The 24153-nt window shown below is 40.1% G+C and overlaps 1 protein-coding gene across 3 annotated transcripts in view; it reads left to right on the top strand.

Moving 5' to 3' along the window:
- LOC107072464 (uncharacterized) overlaps positions 1–24153 on the top strand; it is a 103304-nt gene that overhangs the window by 21114 nt on the left and 58037 nt on the right. For 2 of the 3 annotated variants that reach the window (XM_089174304.1, XM_089174305.1), the window contains one exon: positions 86–8891. The exons of the other annotated variant lie outside the window; for it this stretch is intronic. In XM_089174304.1, the coding sequence (XP_089030430.1) occupies positions 6338–8212 (1875 nt within the window). In that variant the 5' untranslated portion in view covers positions 86–6337 and the 3' untranslated portion in view covers positions 8213–8891. Of the gene's footprint in view, positions 1–85; positions 8892–24153 lie in introns of those variants that run through there. 3 annotated transcript variants of the gene reach the window in all.

Below are 24153 nucleotides of genomic sequence, written 5' to 3' on the forward strand. Positions count from 1 at the left end.
GAAACGCAAAGTGACAAAAAATTCAATGAGAATATAGATAAGGATGATAGTGATGATGAGGATGATAATAATAGTCTTGTTTCAGATTTCGAATTTTGGGGAAAAACTGGACAATTACTCACGTAGAGTGTACGAAGGAAATACTTGGAGGCTTTAATATTTGTGGAACAACAAGTGGAGACCATCATTTTTCTCCAGCACTATGAGTATACGTGATTTTACTGAGATTCTCATCTCGATACATTCATCTCGATAAAAGATAAGAGAGGAGTCAAAGTTTGCAAATAGAAAAAATTCGCTTTGGTCTCAACAGTTTGGGACAAATTTATTGATAACAGTCATAATTGCTTCAAACTGGGGGGAGCTTGTATTACCGTGGATGAGCAACTCTTTTCAACGAAGACTAGATGCAGATTTAGCCAGTATATGCCAAACAAACCCCATAAATTTGGCATAAAATTTTGGCTGGTGTCTGATGTACAAACGAAATATGTGGCAAGTGGCTTTCCGTTATTAGGAAAAGATGAGGCTCGAAATGCATCAACCCTCCTAAGCGAATTTATCGTAATGAAACTTCTTAAACCGTATACCATGAAGGGTAGAATTGTAACAACCGATAATTTGTTTAAAAGTATTTTTTGACTTTAAAATTAAGATGTAAAAATACTTCGTTGCTTGGAACAATACGCGCAAACAAGAAACAACTGCCGAAAATTTGCAAATAGAAAAAAGACAGCATAGCTCGTTTCTCAGCATTGTTGTACCAATCATATAGATGCACATTTACCGTTTACAAGAGCAAACCAGATTAAAAAATACTTATTCTAAGACTACAAGTATTTGCAGTACATATAAAAAAAAGTGTATGCGGAAAGTGTTTAAGGGGACACGTCAACAAAAAAATCGATTTTTTTTTCGATTTTCTGAAAGAATATTATTTCAAAAATATTTCTTCAAATTTTGGTAAAGATCCGCGCATTATTTACGAAACAGTAGTAGTTTAAACGGAGCGCGCCATAGCGCTCCAACTAAGTTGCCAAAACTTTAAACGTTAATTTCTTCTATTCGCGTTTTTAAAACGGTTGCCCTCGCTGCGTCCAGACCATTTATCCGATCCTTACCAAATTTTGTACAGTATACTAGATACACGTATCTAGGGAATGAACGAAAGGATTTTTCGTAAAAATGTCAATTTTTTTTTTTTTCTCAAAAACTCGGCGATTTTTCTGCAAAAATGTCAATTTTTTCGTAAAAAGTCGACTATTTTGAGAAAAATTAAAAAATCAAAATTTCCTGCCGTTCATTCCCTGCGCCAACATCTCTACTAAAGGATAACACTCGGTTTTTTTGTTTCTGATGAACAAATTTTTGCCAGTGAGGGCAACCGAAAATCACCTTTTTTTTTTGGACTCTTAGAAAAGTGGCCACAGACAACACAATTTACAATATTTTTACACACAAAAAATTGTGAATATGGTTCAGATATATAACTTACATATACGAAAGATTTGTATTGATATTAATAAAACTGGCTGCAAAAAAAAATTCACAAAAAAAACCGCTTTTTTTTTAAACTTGAAGGTGACGTGTCCCCTTAAGTCTAATTTCCATAGTAAAAAAGAAAAAGAAAAGAGAAAAAGGATTTCCTATATAAACCACAGAATTATTATGATTTAATAACACAATGTAGAAAACATACTAAATCTATTTTACATGAAATAAAACGACAGAATTTCGTTTTAACAAAAAATCTTCAAAACGCAATCAAAAAAAAACAGATAGGAAGAAACACTAATAGAGAAAAGGTAAATTACTGGCAAATATGTTGGATGAGGTTTCTTAAAAGTGCACTATACATTATTTTATATAAAACATCGACGCGCGCGCGAAGGACAAAGAATTTAAAACTGTAAATTACCTACACGTCCTAAAAAATCGATAAAACTTGAAAAAATAGACCCCCTCGCGCCTTTGTATCAAGATATCATCATCAGGATCAGGATCAGGATCAGGATCAGACCTATTAGTTATGAAAAATATAAAGATATCAAGTAGTTATTACCTTATATACCTCCTGTGCATCATGAATATTTCAAAACACTGCCATATGCAGAGCATAAGTAAATACTACTACTAATATCTTGCAATTTTAACAATGTAATTACCGTATAAAATTAAAAATACTCTTTCTATTTTATATCTTGTCATTATTTGTAAACAAAATTGGATTAATAAAATTCTGAAGAAGAAAATAAGACAAACAGGAAAAAGCGAAGAATAGCAAGGCTTTCGAAAAAACAGATCAACAGTGGACGCAATGGTATGATTATTGATTCATATCAAGAGACAAATAGCTAAAAAGCTATTGAATTTAACAAACCAATATCCATATGCTTCGTTGACCTTCAGCAGGCGTTTGATTAAGTGAAACTTGAGGACGAAATAATTAAGGAGGTGAAAACAGCTGGAGAAGAAGTTAAGCTAGGAAAAGAAAAGAAAAATAATATGTTACGCCGACGACGCAGTCATCATATCGGAAGATGAAGATGATCTGCAAAAAATGCTATATAAATTCGAGAAGACGGAAGGAAAGCTTAACATGACCATTTTGGAAAACTGAATCATCCACCATTTCCAAGGAGTCCAGACGATGTAGGTTAGTAGTATATAACAAAAGTATCAATCAAGTGATGCGTTATAAATATCTATGAGCGACTAGCGAACCAGGAATAGGAGATAAAAAACCAAACAACAAAAACCTCTATAATCTCTGGATATCTTAAAGATATCGTATGGAAAGACAAACATATGAGCCTCAAAAGCAATATACGGATATTCAAAACTTGCGTTAGACCGATAATGAACTAAGCAGGAGAAACAAGGACAGAGTTCGTGATAATAAAGCGTATTCTGAGAACTACGGAAATAAAGACACTTCGAGCTATAACAGGGAACTCACTGAGGGATAGAAGGAAGAATAAAGAAATAATAGAATAGAATAAGGGCATGTGGGACCCAAGATGTTGTAAGGTGGATTAGAGCTAGAAGAAGAGCATGGCGTGACCATGTAGACAAAATGGACGACGAAAGGCTCCTGAAAGTGGCGTAATCAGGGAAATTTGGAACAATAAGACCACCAAAACGGTGGTATGAAAGCTGGATGTAGACATTTTTCTCTATGAAGAGATAGTTTTTTATTCGGTAAACATCAACAAAAAGAAAAATATTATCTATTGAAAAGAAAGGTTTCATCTGCTTCTATTGCAGACAGTTTGCGCATTTATTTTGCTATTTTATGTTGATTATACTAGCAACGCAAGACGAGAAAATTCGTGAGCAGTCCTTAAAGTGTTAATTGGGCCAAACTGACTTGTATATCCTTCAGATAACTCAATTCTGCATCAAGTAAGGATATAACAGCTTAGTTGAAGAAAAGGTCCTAAAAACTAATGTCAACTCTAAGGTTTTCTAACGATTTAAAAGATATTGTTTCAAAAGATTGTTATTCTGATATTTTAGAATTAGTTCGTATAGACCTGAAGAGGCCACATAAAACTACAGCTTTCGATTGCTCACAATATTTTCTAACATTTATTGATGATAATAATAAATGCGCGTTAACACGTATGTAATAGAGAAATATAATTGGACCATTGTTATACATTGATAAAGGAACAAGATTAGATATTAGTTGTAGCGTAAATCATTTAAGTCGTTTCCAAAATTGTTATGATGAAACACATTACAAATATACATTGAAAATTCTAAAGTATTTGTATTGAGAAATAAACTTAAAGTATCATACAAAAACGGTTTAAATGCTAACGCGATGAATTGTCATGTTGATGCTGATTAGATTGGAGATAAAAATGATAGAAAATCCACGACTGAGTATAAGAATTTTTGAAAATGTTGCAAACTGGAAATCTAGAAAGTAAGGAAGCGTTACTAAATCTTCAACATCTGCTGAATATGTAGTTTTTCAGAAACTGTGAGTGAAATTAAATTAATTAAAAATTTATTGAAAGAATTGAAGATAAAAATTGAAAAACTTATTAATATTTATGAAAATTATTCTGGAGCAATTGCAATAGCAAATTCAATAATATGACCAAAAAATCAAAGTATATAGAAATACATTATCATTTTATAAACGAATTTTATGAACAAAAAATTATAAAACTAGATTCAGAAAATAATATAACAGATATTTTTACAAAACCTCTAGAACGTAATAAATTTGAACAGCTTAGAATAGTATTAAGAATTTTGTAATGAGTTTTCGACGCTTAACTTTAATAATGTGTGTTGAAATATTATATTTATTTTGTCAAGCGTAAGTGTTTCAGTCGAGAGTTAATAGCGGAAAAAGACGATTAGGAAATTAAATGTGGCACCTATGTCGCGTGTGGTGATATGAGTATGAGTATGTATGTATGTATGACAATTTATTGTAGAATGAAAGAGAAACAGAGATATCTTTAGGCTGGTATGCATGTGTTTAGTTTGTAAGGCGGCACCATAGCGCAAGACTCGGTCTGTGGCAGGTGCAGCGAAGGGGAGGATACCCTCCTCTATCTCATAACTCAATGCGTTGGGCTCACGGACGTAAGAAATGATGTCCTTCGGTAAGGAAAAAAAACGTAAAAAAAAAATAAAAATAAAAAAAAAACAAAAAAAAAGGCGGCACCACTATGCATATATATGCCTATATGCGATTTATGTATAATCGCACCAAAACCTCTCGAACATTACCGATTCGGAAGTATAAGAATAATTTAAATTGTTATTTATCGGGATTGGTCGGTAAATTTCGAGAAAGGAAATAAGAAAGTTATACAGGGTGGGTCACCACGTTTTACCATCTAGATTTACGTTATCATTATTACGCGTAGCAGACAATGTTTAACATGGAGTTGAATGGCTTTAAAAGGGATTCATACTGATGGTACTTTTTTTCTTTAGGTGGACGTGTCAAGGACATATGAGGGTCATTAACGTTTTTTTAAATGAAATCATATATTTTTTATTGCATCGTCTGATGCTCTTTCATATTATTTACAAAAAAGTATTACCCTATTTATGTAAAAAAATTATTACTTTAGGAGATATTTTAATTTTTATGTCTATTTACAAAAAAGGTTCAATGTGGACCATTTGCATGAGAACACTTTCTGAATCGAGAAATTAATGACTCATTAAAGTTTCTTAATGTATCTGATGTTATTTCCTTGCATTCCTTCCCTTTTAAAGCCATTCAACTCCATGTTAAACATTGTCTGCTACGCGTAATAATGATAACGTAAATCTAGATGGTAAAATGTGGTGACCCACCCTGTATATGTATGTGGGATTCCTCTTCTCCCGTTAGTCTTCCGAACGGATATCTAATCAAAGAAAAGGAAGGAATTCCGCGATGTTGTCAAAGGTTGACGTAGAAAGAAAAAACTCTCTTTATAGATATGCAATATTTAATATAAAGAAAATAAGAATACAAAATAGTTAATGGTTTAATGAAACGTCTTTTCTTTTTGGCCGCTAAACGATGACTAACTCTCGCTCGCTTTTTTTTAATTTTCTTTCTTTCGGCGACGCACTTGCTAACGCTATTCGGCTGTTCACTTCGCATTTGTTTATCTTTTGTCTGATTGCACACGATACTCTTTGGCTTACTCATGCCTACGTGTTCTCACTGACACCTCTCACACCCCACATGTATGTATTTATATACATATAAGAGATGAGGACGACCAGAGGAGGGAGTGGGCATTCAGATATTGTATTGTTATTAAGATGAGTGTTTGTGAATGAAGAATTAGACAGGATGTGTTAACTTCCTTAAAATATGAACAGCCTAAAAACTAAAGCCCTGTCAACAACTTGATCCAGAGACCACCAGGTCCCTTCTGTGAGTAGGAGGTAGTAGAATACTCCCACAGCTACATCCCCTGCTTGTCGTAAAAGGCGACTAATAGGAGTAAGTAGCAATTATCATAATTTTACGGTCTTAACACGGATAAGTTCTGACTCAGGGTAATGTCCTTGCCTTCGCAATGCCATTATATTGTATGTACTTCTTACTTTGCGAATTTTTAATTATATCTTTCCTCTACCCTTTTATTGCATTCTTTCTTTCCCATCTTACAGTAGAAGCAATATCCATTAAGCTACTTGTGTGTGTGTGTGTGTGTGTGTGTGTGTGTGTATGTGACTCTGAATGGCTTTCTCTATCTTCTATTTTTTCTATTCCGTCTTTTTCTACTCTTTTCTCTTCTCAAATCTTCTTTCCGTTCCTTTCCGTTCTCATTGAGGAGCAGCCCTCCTAAAATAAATAATTATGGAAGACACAACGTCCCCAAATTCTGTTAAGCGTGGGTTGGATACCCATGCTGCGGCGGTGCAAGATGGTGTCCTGACAGGCCACTCATCGTCGTTAGCCTGCGACTGTCATGAGTCTGGGGTAGGTGACCCGGCCCTGATTCTGGTAAATGCAACGGGAAGCTCTGTATGGGTAGGCGACCTGGCTCGTACAGACGCGAATGCGTCAGGAAGTTTTTTTGAAGGACAGAAGGAGAAAGGTCAGGAAAAAGAAGCTATGCTTGACAAAGCAGGAGAAAACAAGCAGTGTTACCTAGAGAAATCGCTAAAGTCGACCCAAACTGCAGATAAAATGAAGCTGGGAGGCCAACTTGTTCCAGCTACGAGGATGTACAAGAAGAAAAGACCGATCTTTTCGTCGTCTTCAGATGAAAATGAAGAAGAGCTATTTGACAGGAGCTTGGAGGAAATGGAAAATAGGATTGAAATTGAATCTGCTCGAGGGGAGAACCTATCCCCCTTGTATGTTGCAAGTGTAGTTAAGGCCCCGACAAAAGCCGAAAGTGCTGTGTTTAGTACGGTATATAGTGCAGTGCCAGAACCAAATGCAGTGCCCGGACCAAATGTAGTGCCAGGACTTAGTGTTGTCTCAAGTATCAGTGCATCTTTTCATCGAAATAACAGCATTCCGATGGAATGTAGTATGAACTTGAACCAATCTGAGTCTCTTCAAGTTGCCCTGGCTAGCGGAAGTTGGAAGGCCCCTCAAAATAATTGCCCTCTCGGTTATGCAGATAAATTTCAACCAATCGCTTCGTGCTCAGGAATTGTTGGTATAACGCATGGCCAAGACTCGCGCAATGAAAAGAGATGGTTCTCGTCGCTGGAAGGGACTCAACTCTCTGAAATGTTTCTAGGCAAGAATGAAAGTCCCGGTAGTCTGGTATTTAGACATTCTAACTTTCAATGTGTTAAATGCGGAGATTCATTGGTAATTTTCGTATATGTTCCACCCAGTAAGAAATTAGATCTACCTATAAGGCTTCTTGGTTACGTCGAGGAGTTATTAAAATCTTATCCTTTTCTCTCAGTGATTTTTGTTAGCAACCTTAATACCCAAGCCCATGATTGGACCCGAAAGGCAGACGCAACTAACCAAATGGGTATGTTATTCTGCAAATGGACCAACAAGCTTAACTTTCATAATCTTAACAACGTTGGTCATCCTAAAAGCGTTCGGTTAATAGAATCGAACGTCATAGTTTTTAGGTGGAGATCGCTAGCGACCAGAGATCGCCATTTAGACTGGAAAGAAGTCGAACTGGAGTCCTTGTTGGATCACAAACATATATCGTTTAATTATATTCCTGAGGCTAATGCAATTCGAAGTTTGAGCGCTCAGCGGAAGATTTTCCTTCACTGGATTAAAAGTTACCTGTACTCAGACCGTTTTATTGCTTCTGTCGTTTCGGGCAAACGGGCACAACCCGTTGACTTAAACAGCATGGACAGTGAACTGTCCTGGATTTTCGACATGCTTACACAGGCATGCGACATGGCCATGCTTCGATTAAAGGGTCGAGGAAAAGATAAGCAACCGGTCTGGTGGTCGCTGGAAATTTCGAAAAAAAGAGCTGTAGCTATTGCCGCCAGAAGGAAATATATCCGATCCAGGAAAAAAGGAAACGAGGAGGAGACCCAGAGAAGATTAGAGCTTCGACGCAAGACAAAGAAAGCTTTATCGAGTGCTATTAAAATGGCTAAGGATTTAAAATGGCGCGAGCTTATCAGCATCATCCAAGAGCATCCATTGGGAGGACTGTACTGTCTGATAATGGACAAATTGCCCCGCACTTTACTGAAAACCTTAAAGCGAAGATGCTGGACAAGGTAATGAATATGCTTTACTCGTTGGTTGGAATTGCTTGCTCACTACAACATCAAAGGATTGAGGTGTTTGCTGATCCAGTTTTCAACTCAATGGAAGAAGTCCAAGCTCCAGCGAAGAGAGCAATTGGGAGAAGGACATCTTAGTTGGACGGTGTTCCAAGTTCGGTCATTCTCGCTGCTTTATAATGATGTGGCCAGGGATTAGCTATCTGTTCTTTTGCCTGTTTTAAAAAAAGTACGTTTCGGAACATTTGAAAAAGGTTGAAGCTAGTTTTAATCTGAAAGAAAAAGTGTAAGGGTGGGCAAATAATTTCAGGAGGCCACTTGATATAAACTAGATCTTATTAATTACATGGTAAAAGAGTGACTTAGCGCCATGCGCTCGAGAGCAGGGTCGAACAATGAGTGTCGCACTCAGTGATCCCAGAGACTTTAGTTCGTTTGATGGACACAGGGGCGCAAAATTATCGTACGCGGCAGAGAATTATCGTACGCCCCGGGAAAATTTGAAATCCGACGAATCTCGGACAGAATTTAGAAAAAGCCGAAAAAAGTGGCCAAGTTCCAACTTTTGCAAGTTGATGACTTTTTTTTTTTTTTTTTTTTTTTTTTACTCATCAAGTTCCCAAACCCTATCATGAAAACGATGAAAACGATCGTCGAACGGGAGATCGTGCTGGGAGTGGTGGTAGTGGTGGTGGTAGTGGTGGTGGGAGTGGTGGTGGGAGTGGTGGCGGGAGTGGTGGTGGGAGTGAGGGTTGGGAGTGAGGGTTGGGGTGGGGGTGCACCTTTGGAAAATTCATCAAGTTCTCGAAATTCCAAATGGATCGTACACCACGAATTTTGGATCGTACAGGACCTCAAATTATCGTACGAATGGGATCGCTGGTCGCACTCTGCCGCCGGTCGTATTCGCGGCCTCATCGGCGATCACAACGCCGTCAAATCTTGCGTTTATTAGCATAAGCTAGACGCACACACACACACACACACTCACGCCACACGTAGTAGGGCCCTCACGTATAGCATACTCATACTCTTACAGCTCGACCATTCCTGACAATCGTTCGTACTCGAACGTATAGCAAAGTCGTTCTATGAAATTTATTTTTTCAAACACATAATAAAATGAAATACGTAGTAAAATTAAATGCATAGAAAAATCAAATACAGCATAAAACGTAGATACATATTGGAAATAAGCATAATATGAAATAGCAATACAATATTAAAATGGAAATATGCAATAATTCAATTATTCAATGAGAGATGTTCTTTCGCCATAACCACATGTTTGCTGGTTGTTATGGCCGAAATTCCTCAACTAAGAGTCCTCTGGCAATTTGTTTATGCTCTCGCACTCCGCAAATATAGCGATCACAACCTTAAGGGTTGTGATGTTGAATTGGCTCACTTTCACGAGTCTTGAAGATTAAGATATTCTCTTCGTTGTCCTTTGTGAATTCTTAAAGCCTCTATAATCCCTCAAGATGTGTAGTCGTAGGCGTCCGGTGAAGAATAGGAAGCATGCCCCTTTTGTACTGGCCCAGCAGGACGTACGTACTAAGGCTATGAGAAGTGGGGATGCGAGAGGTGGGGGTAGCTAGAGAAGCGCTTCGATAGTTACTGGTGGTTGAACGATGCTCACAATAAGTATCGATCTAGAATCCTAATCGATGGAAGTGGACGCGCGCGAGTTTCGAATACCGCTAATTACCGTACGATCTTTTCGGATCGTACACTGGTTCCCAAAAACCCTCATACTTTTTCTGCGTAACTTGAAAACCGGGTATATCAGCAATGACATATCTATTATTACGTAAAACTTTAGTCACTTAATAAAGACCTTTAAACTGTGGAATTACTTTTGGAGAAATACCTACTGTATTATCATAATTTTTTATCATAACGTAGTCATCTACTTCATAGACTATTGCGTCTTTTCGCTTTTTATTGGCTTAAGCTATTACCTGATTTTGTTTTTTAATTATTTTCTTACTGGCCTTATCTCTTATCTCTTTTAGATTTCTTTTTTCGCAATTTACATCATCGATTAAAAATTCAGCTATAGGATCGTGCAATTTACCTCGTTGAGGAATACCAAACAACAAAATACTGGGAGTTTCTCCCGTTGTGTTTTGTCTACTAGATTATTAAAAGCAAATTCAACTTCAGATAAAGTTTTAGTCCAATTTTTTCCAACTTCAATGTCTGACAATTTACCTAACATAGGTTTGAGAGTTCGATTTACTCTTTCGACTTGTCCATTTGCATGAGGCGAACCTGTAGCAACTAAAGTGTGTTTTATATCAAATTCTGTAACAAAATCGGAAAATTCCGTTGAAGTTAAAGGTCGATCCTCTATCTGATACAATATTTTTTGGTTTACTATAACATGAAAAATAAATTTTCAAGCTGTCAATGGCTTCTTTTGATGTTGTAGATTTAGCTGCATAAAGTTTAACAAATTTTGAAAAGCTGTCTACAATCACTAGTACATGTTTTTTAGTAGTCACGCTAACATCCGAGATAGCGACATGGTCAACATGAATCGTTTCAAATGACCGATCACCTTTCGGAATACTTCGGAGTTCACCTTCGACTTTGCCACTAGCCGGATTGTACGCGATACATTTGAAACAATTTCGTATGTGTTCTTTAACTTTTTGTCTCAATTGCGGAAACCAATAACTTTTGCTGACGATATTGTGACGTCCCAGAAGGGGGTGTCAACGAACAAGAACAGTTCCAAAGATAATTTCTTTTGATTCGGTCACGTCACCAGCGTTTACTCGGTCAAAAGAAGATGTGCCCTATTTTGGGTCAATCTGTAAAGCCAGACTTTACCCGGGATCTGGGCTAAGAGAGAGAGAGTAACCCACCAAACGAGTAAAAGATAGTGTCTCACCCGATGTTACTATTGCCTTAAGATGTTTAAGATTTCCTGGAAGATGGCCTTTCCTTGGCGATTGATCGTCAGACCCCTGAAGCTCCTCGAGTTCCGTAGTGTTAGCGCCGTGTAAGTAAGTAACAGGATTTTTATATGATGAGGAAATTAATTCAACTTTGCACAAACACTTCCAATTTTACGAAAATAACAGTATATTACTAAATAAGGTTAAAAATACACAAGATCTTTATAAACAGTAAAGCAAAATAAAGTACTAATATGGCTAAATTAGAAGTTTAGTTTAGTCGCGAAGAGTAAGTAATCGATAGATGCTGTAAATCACTAACAACAAAGTAAAGACTAATTTTAATGCGAACTCTATTGCGGAATATCGTAGACTGCCGGCAGGGAAGAACACAGTTTTTCCCGTCGGGCCCAATCCGAAAGGATGGGAACACCTCCCACTTGCGCAAAATGCCTCCCCCACTACCTACTTTCATTCGGTAAACTGCAAATTTTGGGATATTACATGCTGCTGACTACGATTCTTCGAAATGGAAAAATATCAGTTTCTATCAACTGTGGATTCTGCTAATTTAGAAAAATATCGTTTTTCGTCTAAACAAATATCAGTTACGGTTACCCGTAAATTTTACAAAAAGTCACGCGCGTTCTATCTTTGAGGCGTGATCTCAACTATAGTCAGCAAGAAAGTGAGTCCTGTAGGACTGCAAAAGTCTACCTATTACTTACTCCCTCACGATCATGAACGACAATGGATCCTTGCTATCATATTTACAGGTAATCAACTAATGCCAATATCGATGGTCGTTCATGGAAGTGGTTATAAGACAAAATTAAGAATACAAATTTTACAAGGTACGAATATAGCTAAATAGTAATCGACTAACGACTTATAAATAGGACACTCGCATAATTGGCGCAGCAAAGTTCGAAATTAGTCGTCACTGGGATGTGACAATATCAATTACTTTTTCGGAACCCATGTGATCCATTTCATCATTTAAATAAAAGTTCAGTATTTAAATAAAATACTTTTTTCCATTTCAGACGGAACGTAAAACAATAATTTTTCACCAATTTTGCGATAAATAACTCCATTTCTCATTTCGTATAATTTACCTTCGGACAATTCTAATTCATTTTTCAATTTTATAATATTTTCATCAAGGTTCTGAGCGATAACTAAATTAGTTTCAAACGAATTATCTTCGATAACCGCAACAAAATTACATCTGCTTAGGCCGTCCACGTGCCGCATTCGCACTGACGATTTGTGTTCACTTGTATAGTCATAATTTTGTAACTCGAGAATCTATCGTGAGATTCTCGGATCGATAACACTGGACTCTCTTTTTATCGCTGGTTTTCTCCGAACTCTCGTGCTCCCCTTTGTTTTGACTATCGGCTTCGGATCTGGTTTTGCCTTTGTTTCTGGCTGAGCCTTTAGGTGATTCTTTGTTTTTGCTAACAGCGTTCGATTTTTTATTGAACCTAATTTTTTCGAAAGCTTTAAGTAATGTATCCTTATTTTCAAAACGTTGCATCTTTGCTTGATCACGTAAAGCTTCATCCGGAATACCTTCAATAAGATAGTCTACCATTTCCGACTCATCGATTTTAGCCTTATTTGCCAAAATAACTTTATCGTACAAATACTCGCTGAAAGATTCAGTCTCAAGCCATAGTCTATTTTCGAATTTCTTTCGCAAGTCAAATTTAGTCAAAGGTGAGTAAAATATCTTTTTCATATCGTCAATCAATTTATCAATAGGCATACTCACATGTTCCGGTTTTGAATGAAACCAGCTATATGCTTTTTTCTTAACTTTACTGCTAATAATAATTCGCACAAAGTCATCATTCAATGTATATGATCTACGGACTAAAAGCAATTGTTGAATCCAACTTTCGAATTTTTCATTGTTTCCGTGAAATTCACCAACTAAATCCTTGAGCGAGTTTAATGAAATTCGCGGAACTACCTCTACGCTCGTTGCAACCAGAGCCGATGACGTACCCATACTGTTGAGACTCGGTTTGTTTTGCTCCGTTTTCACGTAAGATTTTTTTCAAATCATTGACTGTTAAACTTTCCGCCATCTTGAGTCTTTCTTTCTTCGATAGAAAGACAATGGAAGAATGATGAAATCTGACGTAATAATTAATTTCTTCGTAATTTGCGTAAAAGTAATTTCACGCAATCACAATACCGAGATCACTAAAGTCACGGTTTTCACAATTTTTAAAAGACGAACACATGAGTCATGGACCAATTTTCCACTCACATGAGACGACTTTTCGATTTCTTACACTTAACACATTGCGTACGGCGCTCTGCACGTTCAACACGCCGTCAACGCCCGCACATTTTCGAACGCTTCAGAAGCATGCTTGGCAAGCAATAGGAAGCGGATACACACATTTCTAATTTGCATTTGGTATTATATTCACATAAATTATTCTTAAATATTACTACATATATATAGTTAATACATTTATTTATTTTATAAGATTTTTTACATTTGAACTATAATATTATTTATTTTACAAGCTTGAATAATGCTTTAGAGTGTGGTATCTGGTAAAGCATACTCCTTTGTGCAATGCTGTTCGGCATAATTTGCAACAGTATCTTGTTTCGCTCCTTTTTCCTTTGGACGAACAAACTTTACATTGTTTGGTTGGGAACTTCTTCTTGCCTTTACTCGTTATTGGTTTCAGTACGTGCTGTTTCATATTACCAGCGAGTCTACATGGTGGGTCGACACGTAGATGATTTGTTGTATTTGAAATACCTTGTTCTATGTCCATAAATGTATCCGTTGATTTTTCTTCCGTCGTCCATAATTTCATCACAGCAAGTAGAAAATCTTTATATTTCATTTTTTCATCATTACACGAATTATAAGTCTTGAATGCATTGAACAGGCCGCAGTTGACGAGATATAATACTACCTTTTTAGGCCATTTAATTGTTTTTCTCAATATTGAGTAATACGACAGATACTGATCTGCAAGGTCCACACCGTTCATATTTAAATTATAATCAACAATGCACTTCGGTTTCTGTACGGTTTTATATTTTCCCGTGCATTTAACCATTTCAAATTTGTGAATTGTTGAAATCATTCTCACTTCTCTCTTGTCTTTCCAAACTTGTAACAAAATATCACCTTTCCGTTTGAAAATACTCTCCCCTTTTTTTAGGTTCAACGATTTTGTTTTTAAACATTTTGGCAATCTATAGGCGCGTATTGTGCCACATATTCGGATTTTATTTTGTAATAAAAATTCAGTAATGTTCAAAGTATTATAATAATTATCTATATAAAAATATATATATAAAATTATATTTAAACCGTTTGAGTGCCAAGCGGCGCGATCGCGCTTCTTCTGTCCTGTCTTGAAAACTGCAGCGCTCTGAGCTGCGAAGCCCATAATTACAGCAGGCGCGAAATATAACAATAACCAAAAAAATAATATAAAAAATAATAAAAATATAATATAACAAGCGTTATCGCGCTGCTTGGCAAATTTCGACACGGAATATAACAAGCGCTATCGCGCCGCTTGGCAAGTTTCGATCAGGAAATGAGAAAAGCCCGTGGCACTCAAACGGTTAAAAAAAACATGAAAACGAGATATCTCGTAACCCGTACGCCACGTTCAATTTGCTAAAAACGAGATATCTCGTGACCCGTACGCAACGTTCAATTTGCTAAAAACGAGATATCTCGTGACCCGTACGCAATGTGTTAACTTTCAATAGACGTACGTAATTAGTGAACCAATTTTTCACTAACACGCAACGATTTTAGCACTTTTCAAACTGGATTTCTTACAACTTTTCTGCTCTCATAACTTGTTGTCAAATGCGCGAAAGAAAATAATTTTGTTTTTTCCGCACTTTGATCCCACTTCTGAACTGTAAGGGTGGGCGAATAATTTCAGGAGGCCACTTGATATAAACTTGATCTTATTAATTACATGGTAAAAGAGTGACTTAGCGCTATGCGCTCGAGAGCAGGGTCGAACAATGAGTGTAGCACTCTGCCGCCGGTCGTATTCGCGGCCTCATCGGCGATCACAACGCCGTCAAATCTAGCGTTCATTAGCATAAGCTATCGGCGATCACAACGCCGTCAAATCTTGCGTTTATTAGCATAAGCTAGACGCACACACACACACACACACACTCACGCCACACGTAGTAGGGCCCTCACGTATAGCATACTCATACTCATACGTAACAACTAAAGGTTGTTACGTATGATTACGCAATCTATCCTTAAGGGAAGGGTCCACCCGAAGCACCCAACAAAAAAGCTATTTTTGCGAATTTTTTCCAAGAAAACTATAAAAGATACCGATATAATAGTTGTTGGGTTTAATAAATGAAGTCTTAAAATACATAAAAACATTTTTTTTATTCATTTTATTTAATTTTTTATTACTAAAACGATAGTTGTGATAAACACCTCAAAATTTGAATGCTTTGTTAGCTCCATCAGAACTTGAGAACGGCTTACCTGAAACAAAAAAATCAAATGGTTTTAGATTCTGTATGACTTCAGCTACAAAGTGAAGCAAATATATGAAGTTTTATTAATAAATAAAAAAATGATGGACAAATTACAAAAAAAAGTGAAAAAAAGCGTTTTTTGCCGTTTTTGACTAAAAATTAATAGTAAAAATTAAAATATAAGAAAAGATTTATCGTCACTTTGTTACAGCTCATGTGTAGAATATGTGGCTTAAATTTTATAAGAATCGGTTCACTGGTTTGCAAGATACGATGAAGCTAGTTTTTCAAAACGTTGTTTCGAGAAAAACGCGTTTAAATTTTTTTTAACTAAAAATCATGAAAAATTCTTATCTAAACTTAAGGGGGTATTCTAGTGTAGAGGTATGAATTTTTCTCGGTTTTTGAAGCACGGTACAAAGGAAACAAAAAATATTTTTAGTATCCATTTTTTTATCATTCGTTTATTGATGTTTTATTATTACATACAAAAATTAACCAAACAAAAAAAATTAAAATTGACAAAGTTATGAGCAGTCAAAGTGGGGGGTCCAAAAAAAAGAGGGTGTCCTAGCGTGTATGATTCCAGCCCTCCTGGTGATCTGAAAAATAAAAATACAACGGATTTTTTTTTTTGCTCAAGTCGTAGTATATGTCTTGTTTGAGGAAAATATTATAGTGGTCCCCAACTGTTTTGAGTTTGAATTGAATATAAAAATTTTAAAAAAATTTAAAAATGAGGAAATGACAGATTCGTGAGGAAATGATTTTTAATATGATTCTACAATAATTAAAAACTGTGTAATGCACCAATCATTTGTTTTATTACAAAACTATAATAATTAAATAATTTTATTGGAAAAATATAATAATTAACCCTTTGCGGTAGAAAGATTTCGCTTTTGGGAGTACCAGCAGGTCGGAGCAAATCTAGCGTTTCGCAGTTACTTTTCCGTACAGGATTTAAAGTCAATATATGGATATTAAAACACACAGAATTTGTTGAAACTGATTTTTTGTGTTTAATACTACTTATAATTCGTAAGAATACAAAACTATTGGAAAATTCTATCCAATGATTTCCAACACTCTTGGTTAAGATACTGAACAACTATATTTCAGATATAATAATATGCATTACATAAAAGAACAAAAGAAACTAAGAATAAGAAACGCTATGTCCTCGCATTTCGGTTGACGTCCTATAACTAACTAACTGACGCACTTCGAGACGTGCAGCACAAAAAAAAAACAACGGAAGAACAATGTAGCGTCTACGAGTCCACCACCACGATGCCACGCGGCATTCTCAATACTACATTAGCCTAAATATTCTTCCAATACTCCCACTTATTTAGACTAATACCCCGATTCCATGTCGTAATTTTTCAAATTGTTGCTTACTCAAGGGCTTCGTAAAAACATCTGCAAGCTGTCGTGTGGTATCGACATAATTTACAATAATATCGCCTCGTTCGAAGACTTCTCGCACAAAATGATAACGAACGTCTATGTGTTTTGTTCGTTTATGATACTCAGGATTACTTGCCAGTTTAATCGCTGATTGGTTATCTACATTGTTAGTATAAGGTAGGCGCAAATTATTTCCAACGAGGATGTGCGAGAAATAAATGGATATATATTTTAAACGATATTAAACGTGTCTTTTACATAATGGCAACGATAAGGAAAGAAGAAAAAGTAATACAAAAAAATGTCGCCTAAGTGGCGTAACAGAGAGCGTCAGGAATACCAATCTCGTACAGTCAATAACAAAATTTATTTCAACACTCCCGCTTTTGTTTTATTGCTTTGGTTTTAATTTTAATCTCAGCCTTCATTTGATGAAAGATGTTTGGCTTGAACCCCAAGCGCTTCTCGATGATAACTGTGCTGCTGCCGTGGTAACGCTTTCGTAAAGATGTCTGCGTGTTGTTCCTTCAACGAGACATACTTCAACAAGAAATCCTTTTCTTTATGTCTCTCTCGTACGTAACGATATTTTACGTCCATATGTTTGACGCGTTTATGGAACATCTGATTCTTTATCAATCATATCGCGCTCTGATTGTCCATGAAGAGAAAAGTCGTCGGAACGTTCTTTACTTTCAGCAACTCTTTCATCAAACTCTTCATCCAGGCTATTTCCTTAGCTGTCTGACATGCAGTCATATACTCTGCTTCCGTAGTCGATAATGCAACGACTTGTTGTCGTTGAGTATTCCAGGATATTGTTGATGACGCAAGCTTAAGAGCATATCCTGTTGTCAAACGTCGTGTTTCTAGATCTCCCGCATAATCTGCATTGCTGTATGCAAGTAGCTCTTTCTTCTGGTTGCGTTTGAATCGTAGTCCGTAATTTATTGTACCTTTCAGGTACTTCAATATTCGCTTGACTGCTTTCCAGTGAATTGTTCTTGGTTTTTCAAGGTACCTGCTTACTTGACTTACTGTCGATAAGTACATGAGGCTTCCAACTGCCTCGGAGGTTATATGGTTCATTGTCAAATTGATCTTCTTCATCGTTGTTATCTATATCTCCCGCTGCTTGCAGATACTCTTCCTCGATGTTTGGTTCGTCCTCTCTCATTTCCTCTTCGCCTTCGTGTTCTTGCTGTTCGGCTTCTGGTTCCTCTGCGTTTTCTATCGGCTCAAGCTCATCATCTGAAACTTCGTCCTCACTTGAGGGACGTTCAATGCCCAGCCAAACACCTCTTTGTCGTTACGTTCGTTTGGTGCAATTGCCGGGTCGACTCTTCCCGAGAAAACTACATCTCTTGCCGTCTCAATTTTGTTCTTGTCTGGAAGCCACACTCGGAATCCCTTGATCTCGTCTCCGTATCCGACTAAATAGCCTTTTCGCGCTTTGGCGTCCAGCGCTCGACGGTTCTCCTTTGAGATATGCACGAAGACCTCCTCGCCGAAGACGTGCAGCTCTTTTAAGTTAGGTTTACGCTGATACCAGAGTTCACTAGCGCCCCCTGGATGAAAGTGTGTAGGAAGTCTCCACGTCGCTCCGTGTTTTACCAGTGGAAACTTGTGTAATATTGCTTTTTCTAATTAAAATTTTGTGATTAGTGAAAAGTGCAAAAAATTTGTAACAAACCAATATATAAATTTATATTGGCGAAGGCTGATTAAAAGAAACATTGGATTCGGATTTGAGACACCGAAGCGAGTAGACGTGTCACGCGTGAGTTAGAACGCGAGTGTAAACAAATCGTGATTGTAGTGAATGGTTCAGGGCTTCTGACAACAGGGGCCAATTATATAAAACTGCACTACAAAAAAATACAGCATCATATGCCAATGTTACCTCTCAATACACCAGTCCAAAGAAAGAACAAGCAATAATACTTGACTCAATCGAAGGCTTTTCTAATGATGATTATATTGATGGTTTAGAAAATATTATAAATCCTCTGGAAATACGCTACATTTCTAAAATATCTGGCGCTCGTGTATGTATATTTTTATCCAGTGAAGCTTTAGTTGATACTCTTATAAATAAGACTGTGCAAGTTAAAAACATGAAATTAAAAGTAAGACCGTTAATTGAAAAAAATAAAAGAGTAGTAATATCTAACGTTAATCCGGTCATTCCGAATTCAGTGTTACTCGAAGAACTTAAACATGCAGGCATCAATCCAGTATCAAACATACATAGCTTAAGAGCAGGATTAATAAAACCAGGCAGGGCACACATTCTTTCGTTTAGACGACAATGTTACATAAGAGAAGAAGAAGAAAGTTTATTACCAGAATCGCTTCAAATCAGCTTTGACAACGTTACGTATTGGATTTTCTTAAGCACAGATACAACACATTGTTTTCTATGTAAACAAAGCGGCTATATAGCTAAGACGTGTAATAAATACAGTGAAGACGTAAGTATGAATACGAATAACAACAACGATACGTTAACAGCAGTTAACTTAACGGACGCTTTGAAACCAAATAAACTTGTAAACACATTGAAAAGGCCACCTTCTTCTACTGTATCAGAAGTAACTACAGAAAATCAAGTATTGTATGACACAGTTAAAAAACTCTTAGAGAAACCATCTGAGGAATGGTGCTTACCTAAGCCTAAGTCCAAAAAAACAAAAATAGTTTATGATAATTCAAATGACTCTCAGTCAGATATGTCAGATGTGGAAAGTAATATAAATCATCAAGAGGCACTTTTACCAGCAAAATTAGCACTGGAAAATTCAAAAGAAAAATGTATTATTCCCTTTACAGAATTTGAAGAATTTTTCGCTGCTTCATATGGCGTTCATGACGTTATAGACTTAGCTAAAAAGTACACTGAAAACTCAAGACGCTTAGCTGATATGATTGATAAAATTTATCCTCACGTTATACATCAAAATGCTAAATCAAGGCTTAGTAGAATTAAAAAAAACTCTTAAGAATGTAAGTGCTGCCTTATACAATTTTGATATTAATTAAAATGGCTAAGTCGTGTGATAAAAATTTAAAAATACTATACTGGAACTGTCACTCTATTTCTGAAAAAGAAGAAGAAGTACGTCACTTGCTAACTGACTTAGACATTCTAATATGTGTCGAAACATGGCTCACCAAAAACATCGAATTTCCTGGATTTAAAACATTCCCAAAAAAATAGGCTACATTCAAGAGGAGGAGGTATACTAATTCTAGTACGCAAAAACCTTGTATGCTATGAAATTAAAAATTTAAGAGTGCCGGACATAAGTGTTGAATTTTTGGGAGATTCTTTCCCTGGGTTACTAGGCGCGTTAAGGCGCGTTCACACCGACGCGAGGAACGGCCGCGGAGAAAGGAATGGGCCTAGGAGACTCCGTGTGGAGGAAAGAAATTCCCGATTATGTTTTCGATCCCGTGGGACGATATTTTATTTGTCGGCGTGGTGTGCCACGTGGTCACGTACAGAAGATAATGTTTGTACACAGGAGATACTTTTTACACAGTGAGCGCGATGAGAGAAGTGCGACCGGACGGTTCGACTGATGAAGCAGAAGTGAAGTGGTTTTTCCTGCGTGTGCACCGTCACGGCGATCCAGGCATGCGGAAGTGGGGAGAGCAACAGTCGCAGTGGTCACTCTTCTGCTCTGACCAACCAAAGGCGTGGTCAGGCCAATCAGATGCCCCTGCGGAACCGCGTCATGAGGTGCTTGCGTATGTTAGTGCTGGCGGCCGAGAGGTGTCAGCACTTTTCCTGCGCGCGCTGCTATAGCTGCGCGCTGTTGGCCGAGAGATGTCGGCACTGCGCTCGTGCGAGACGCCACAGCCACTCCCCCTCTGGACCGGCTGCCGGAGGCAGGCGGAAGGTAACTCTGCGGAGGATGTTGGGCCGATGCTTCTGTCTGGGTGCTCCGCTGTTAGGCATGATGGTGCCTGGTTTGGCGGAAGGCGGTGGCGAGACAATGAGAGGTCTGGACGCCGGAGGTGGGTCCTGAGTCACTGGCCGAGTTTTAGGCGCTGGTAGTGGTGAGAACGATGAAGTCGGCGACCGCGGAGGCGGTGCCGAAGCCTGTGTCGTGGTGAGAGCCGGTGCACGGTTCAGATCCTCTGGAGTCTGGGCGGATGTCGACAGTTTCGGAGCAGGCGAATGAGCGGGTGCGTCTGACGGGTGGTCGTCCGAGGTGTCCAGGTATGCTGGCTTCAAGGCGTCTGTAGACACGGACTTTTCAGCGCCGTTCACCAGGATGACATACACTTTGTCATTGATGCGGCGGATGACTTTGTGTGGTCCTGTGTACGGAGGTTCGAGCGGTTTTCTGACCGTGTCGACTCGCAGGAAAACGTGCGAGCATGTTCGGAGGTCCTTGAAGAAGAAAGGACGGTGGCGAGAGTGGTCCGTTGCCGGAGTAGCACTTAGAGTCTGCATGAGTCCCCGTAGTCGGCCGACGAAGGAGGTCGGGTCGACGGGTGAACTGCTGGGCGTGAAGAAACCGCCGGGAACGCGAAGCGTTGTGCCGTAGACCATCTCTGCCGGCGAGGCTTGCAAGTCCTCCTTGTACGCGTTCCGTAGGCCGAGTAGCACAAGAGGAAGTGCGTCGGGCCAAGGAACTCGAGCGCACATTAGTGCTGCCTTGAGTGTTCGGTGGAACCTCTCTACCATGCCGTTAGCCTGAGGGTGATGAGGTGTAGTGCGGATCCTGGTGGCCCCCGAGGCCTGAGCGAGTGCGGCGAAGAGTGCCGACTCGAACTGGGTGCCCTGGTCCGAGGTGATAGTGAGCGGGCATCCCTTGTCCGCAATCCAAGCCGATGTGAAGGCCCTGGTGATGGTTTCTGCCCGGATGTCCTTGAGAGGAACAGCCACTGGCCATCTGGTGAATCGGTCGATGATGGTAAGGGAGTACCGGTATTCTCCTACCTGGGGCAGTGTGATGAGGTCGACGTGCACATGCTCGAATCGACTTTCCGTGGTCTGGAAGCGGGAAAGCTCTGCGCGGTTGTGTCGCGCGACCTTGGAGCGTTGACACGGTAGGCATGCGCGTGCCCATGCGGTGATGTCCTTACGTAGACCGGGCCAGATGAACTGCCTCGATACATCCCGTACCGTTGCGCGGACACCCGGGTGAGCCAGACTATGAATGGCTTCGAAAGCGGCTGTGCGGAGCGAGCGGGGTAGGTATGGCCGTACTCGTCCGTCGTGTATGTCGCAGGTCACCTCGAATCCTTCGACGTTGAGGCGCTGAAGGTTGAGTGAGGTGCGTGCTGCGAGCGATGGGAGCTCGTCATCCCTGGCCTGTGCTGCGGCGATGGTCTCCGGGCTAAGTGCCGAAGGCAAGCTGATAGTGGCGCAGGTTGAGGTTGGCGGCGTCGGCGATGACGTAGTGGCGTTCGTTGGCCCATCTGGAGCTGGAGCGTCCTCCGTCGTCCGGGAGAGAGCATCGGCGACGACGTTGTCTGCGCCGTCCACGTGCTGGAACGTGATGTCGAACTGGAGCAGGAAGTCCAGCTGACGTTGTTGACGTGGTGAGGCCTTGTCCGAGGGTTGGTTGGCCGCGAAGGTGAGCGGACGATGGTCCGTTAATACTGTAAATGGACGACCCTCGAGGATACGTCGGAAGTGGTGAACTGCTAGGAAGACGGCTAGGAGCTCCCTGTCATAGGTGCTGTAGCGAGCCTGCGTCGGTGACAATGTTTGCGAGAAGAAACCGACAGGCTGCCATTCACCGTTAACCAATTGTAGGAGCGCGGCACCAACGGCCGTGCTGGAAGCGTCGGTAGCCAGCCGAAGAGGAGCAGTAGGCGACAGGAAAGCGGTTTCCACTGCTCCGGCAAGGCTGCGTCGTGCGTCCTCGAAGGCTCGATCTGCTGCGTCGTTCCAAACCAGCGGACGCCGGCTGCGCTTGGGAAGACCCCGAAGAAGCTGGTTGAGCGGCGCCTGGATGTGAGCTGCATGCGGTAGACTCCTCCTAAAGAAGTTGATGACGCCCAGGAAGCGTCGCAGGCCTTTTGGTGTGGTAGGCTTCTGGTAGTTCCGGATGGCATCGATCTTGCGCTCCGGAGGACGGATGCCGTTGGCGGAGACTCGGTAGCCCAGGATGGTGACGCTGGGCAGTCCGAGCTGGACCTTGTCCACCTTGTAAGATAGTCCGGCCTCCCGTAGACGGTCGAAGAGCATCCGTAGGTGACGTAAATGTTCTTCGTGCGAGGAGGACCGGATGAAGAGGTCGTCGATGTAGCTTCGGACGAACGGTAGGTCCCGGAGTAAGGAGTCCATAAACCGCTGGAACGTCTGTGATGCGTTCCGAAGACCCAGCGGCATCCTCTGGAACTCGTATAGACCGAACGGCGTCGTGACCGCTGTTTTCTCGATATCTTCCTTGGCCATCGGAATCTGGAAGTATGCCTCCTGGAGGTCCAGTACCGAGAAGACCGAGCAGCCACCGCTATCCTCGAGCAGGTCCTCGATGACAGGAAGGGGATAGCGATCCGGAAGCGTGACGGCATTGAGACGACGGAAGTCTCCCGTAGCTCGGAACCCGCCTGTGGGTTTTTCCACCAGGTGCAGAGGGCTGGCCCATGGACTCGACGAAGGCCTGATGACTCCCTGACGCAGGAGGCGGTCGAACGTGGCTTTCGCCGCTGCTAAGCGCTCGCCGGAGAGGCGGCGCGGTCGCTCGAAGACAGGCGGTCCGGAGGTTGTGATGCGATGCACCACTGAGGAGCCCTGAAGCGCTGCTCCCCTCTCGGAGGGCTGGGCGAGGTCTGCGTACTCGGCGAGCAGCTTGTCGTAGGCGGTGCGATAGTGGAGATCCAGGGGTCCCGCGATGGCGTCGACCCCGTGAACGGAAGCCTTCCGGTAGTGCATCGTCGCTTCCTTAGAAGAGGCCGGGTCGATCAGTCGTTGCCTTCGAATATCCACCAGGAGGCCTGTGTGGTTGAGGAAGTCCGCTCCTAGGATGGGCACGGGCACGTCGGCGACGGTGAATACCCAGGGGAACTCGCGTTGCAGACCCAGGGTGAGCGTAAGTAGGCGTCGTCCGTAAGTGGGGATCGGTGACCC

The sequence above is a fragment of the Polistes dominula genome, unplaced genomic scaffold (genome assembly GCF_049000335.1).
Source record: "Polistes dominula isolate Pdom_NZ unplaced genomic scaffold, Pdom_raw_medaka contig_307, whole genome shotgun sequence".
Taxonomy (NCBI): Eukaryota; Metazoa; Arthropoda; class Insecta; order Hymenoptera; family Vespidae; genus Polistes; species Polistes dominula.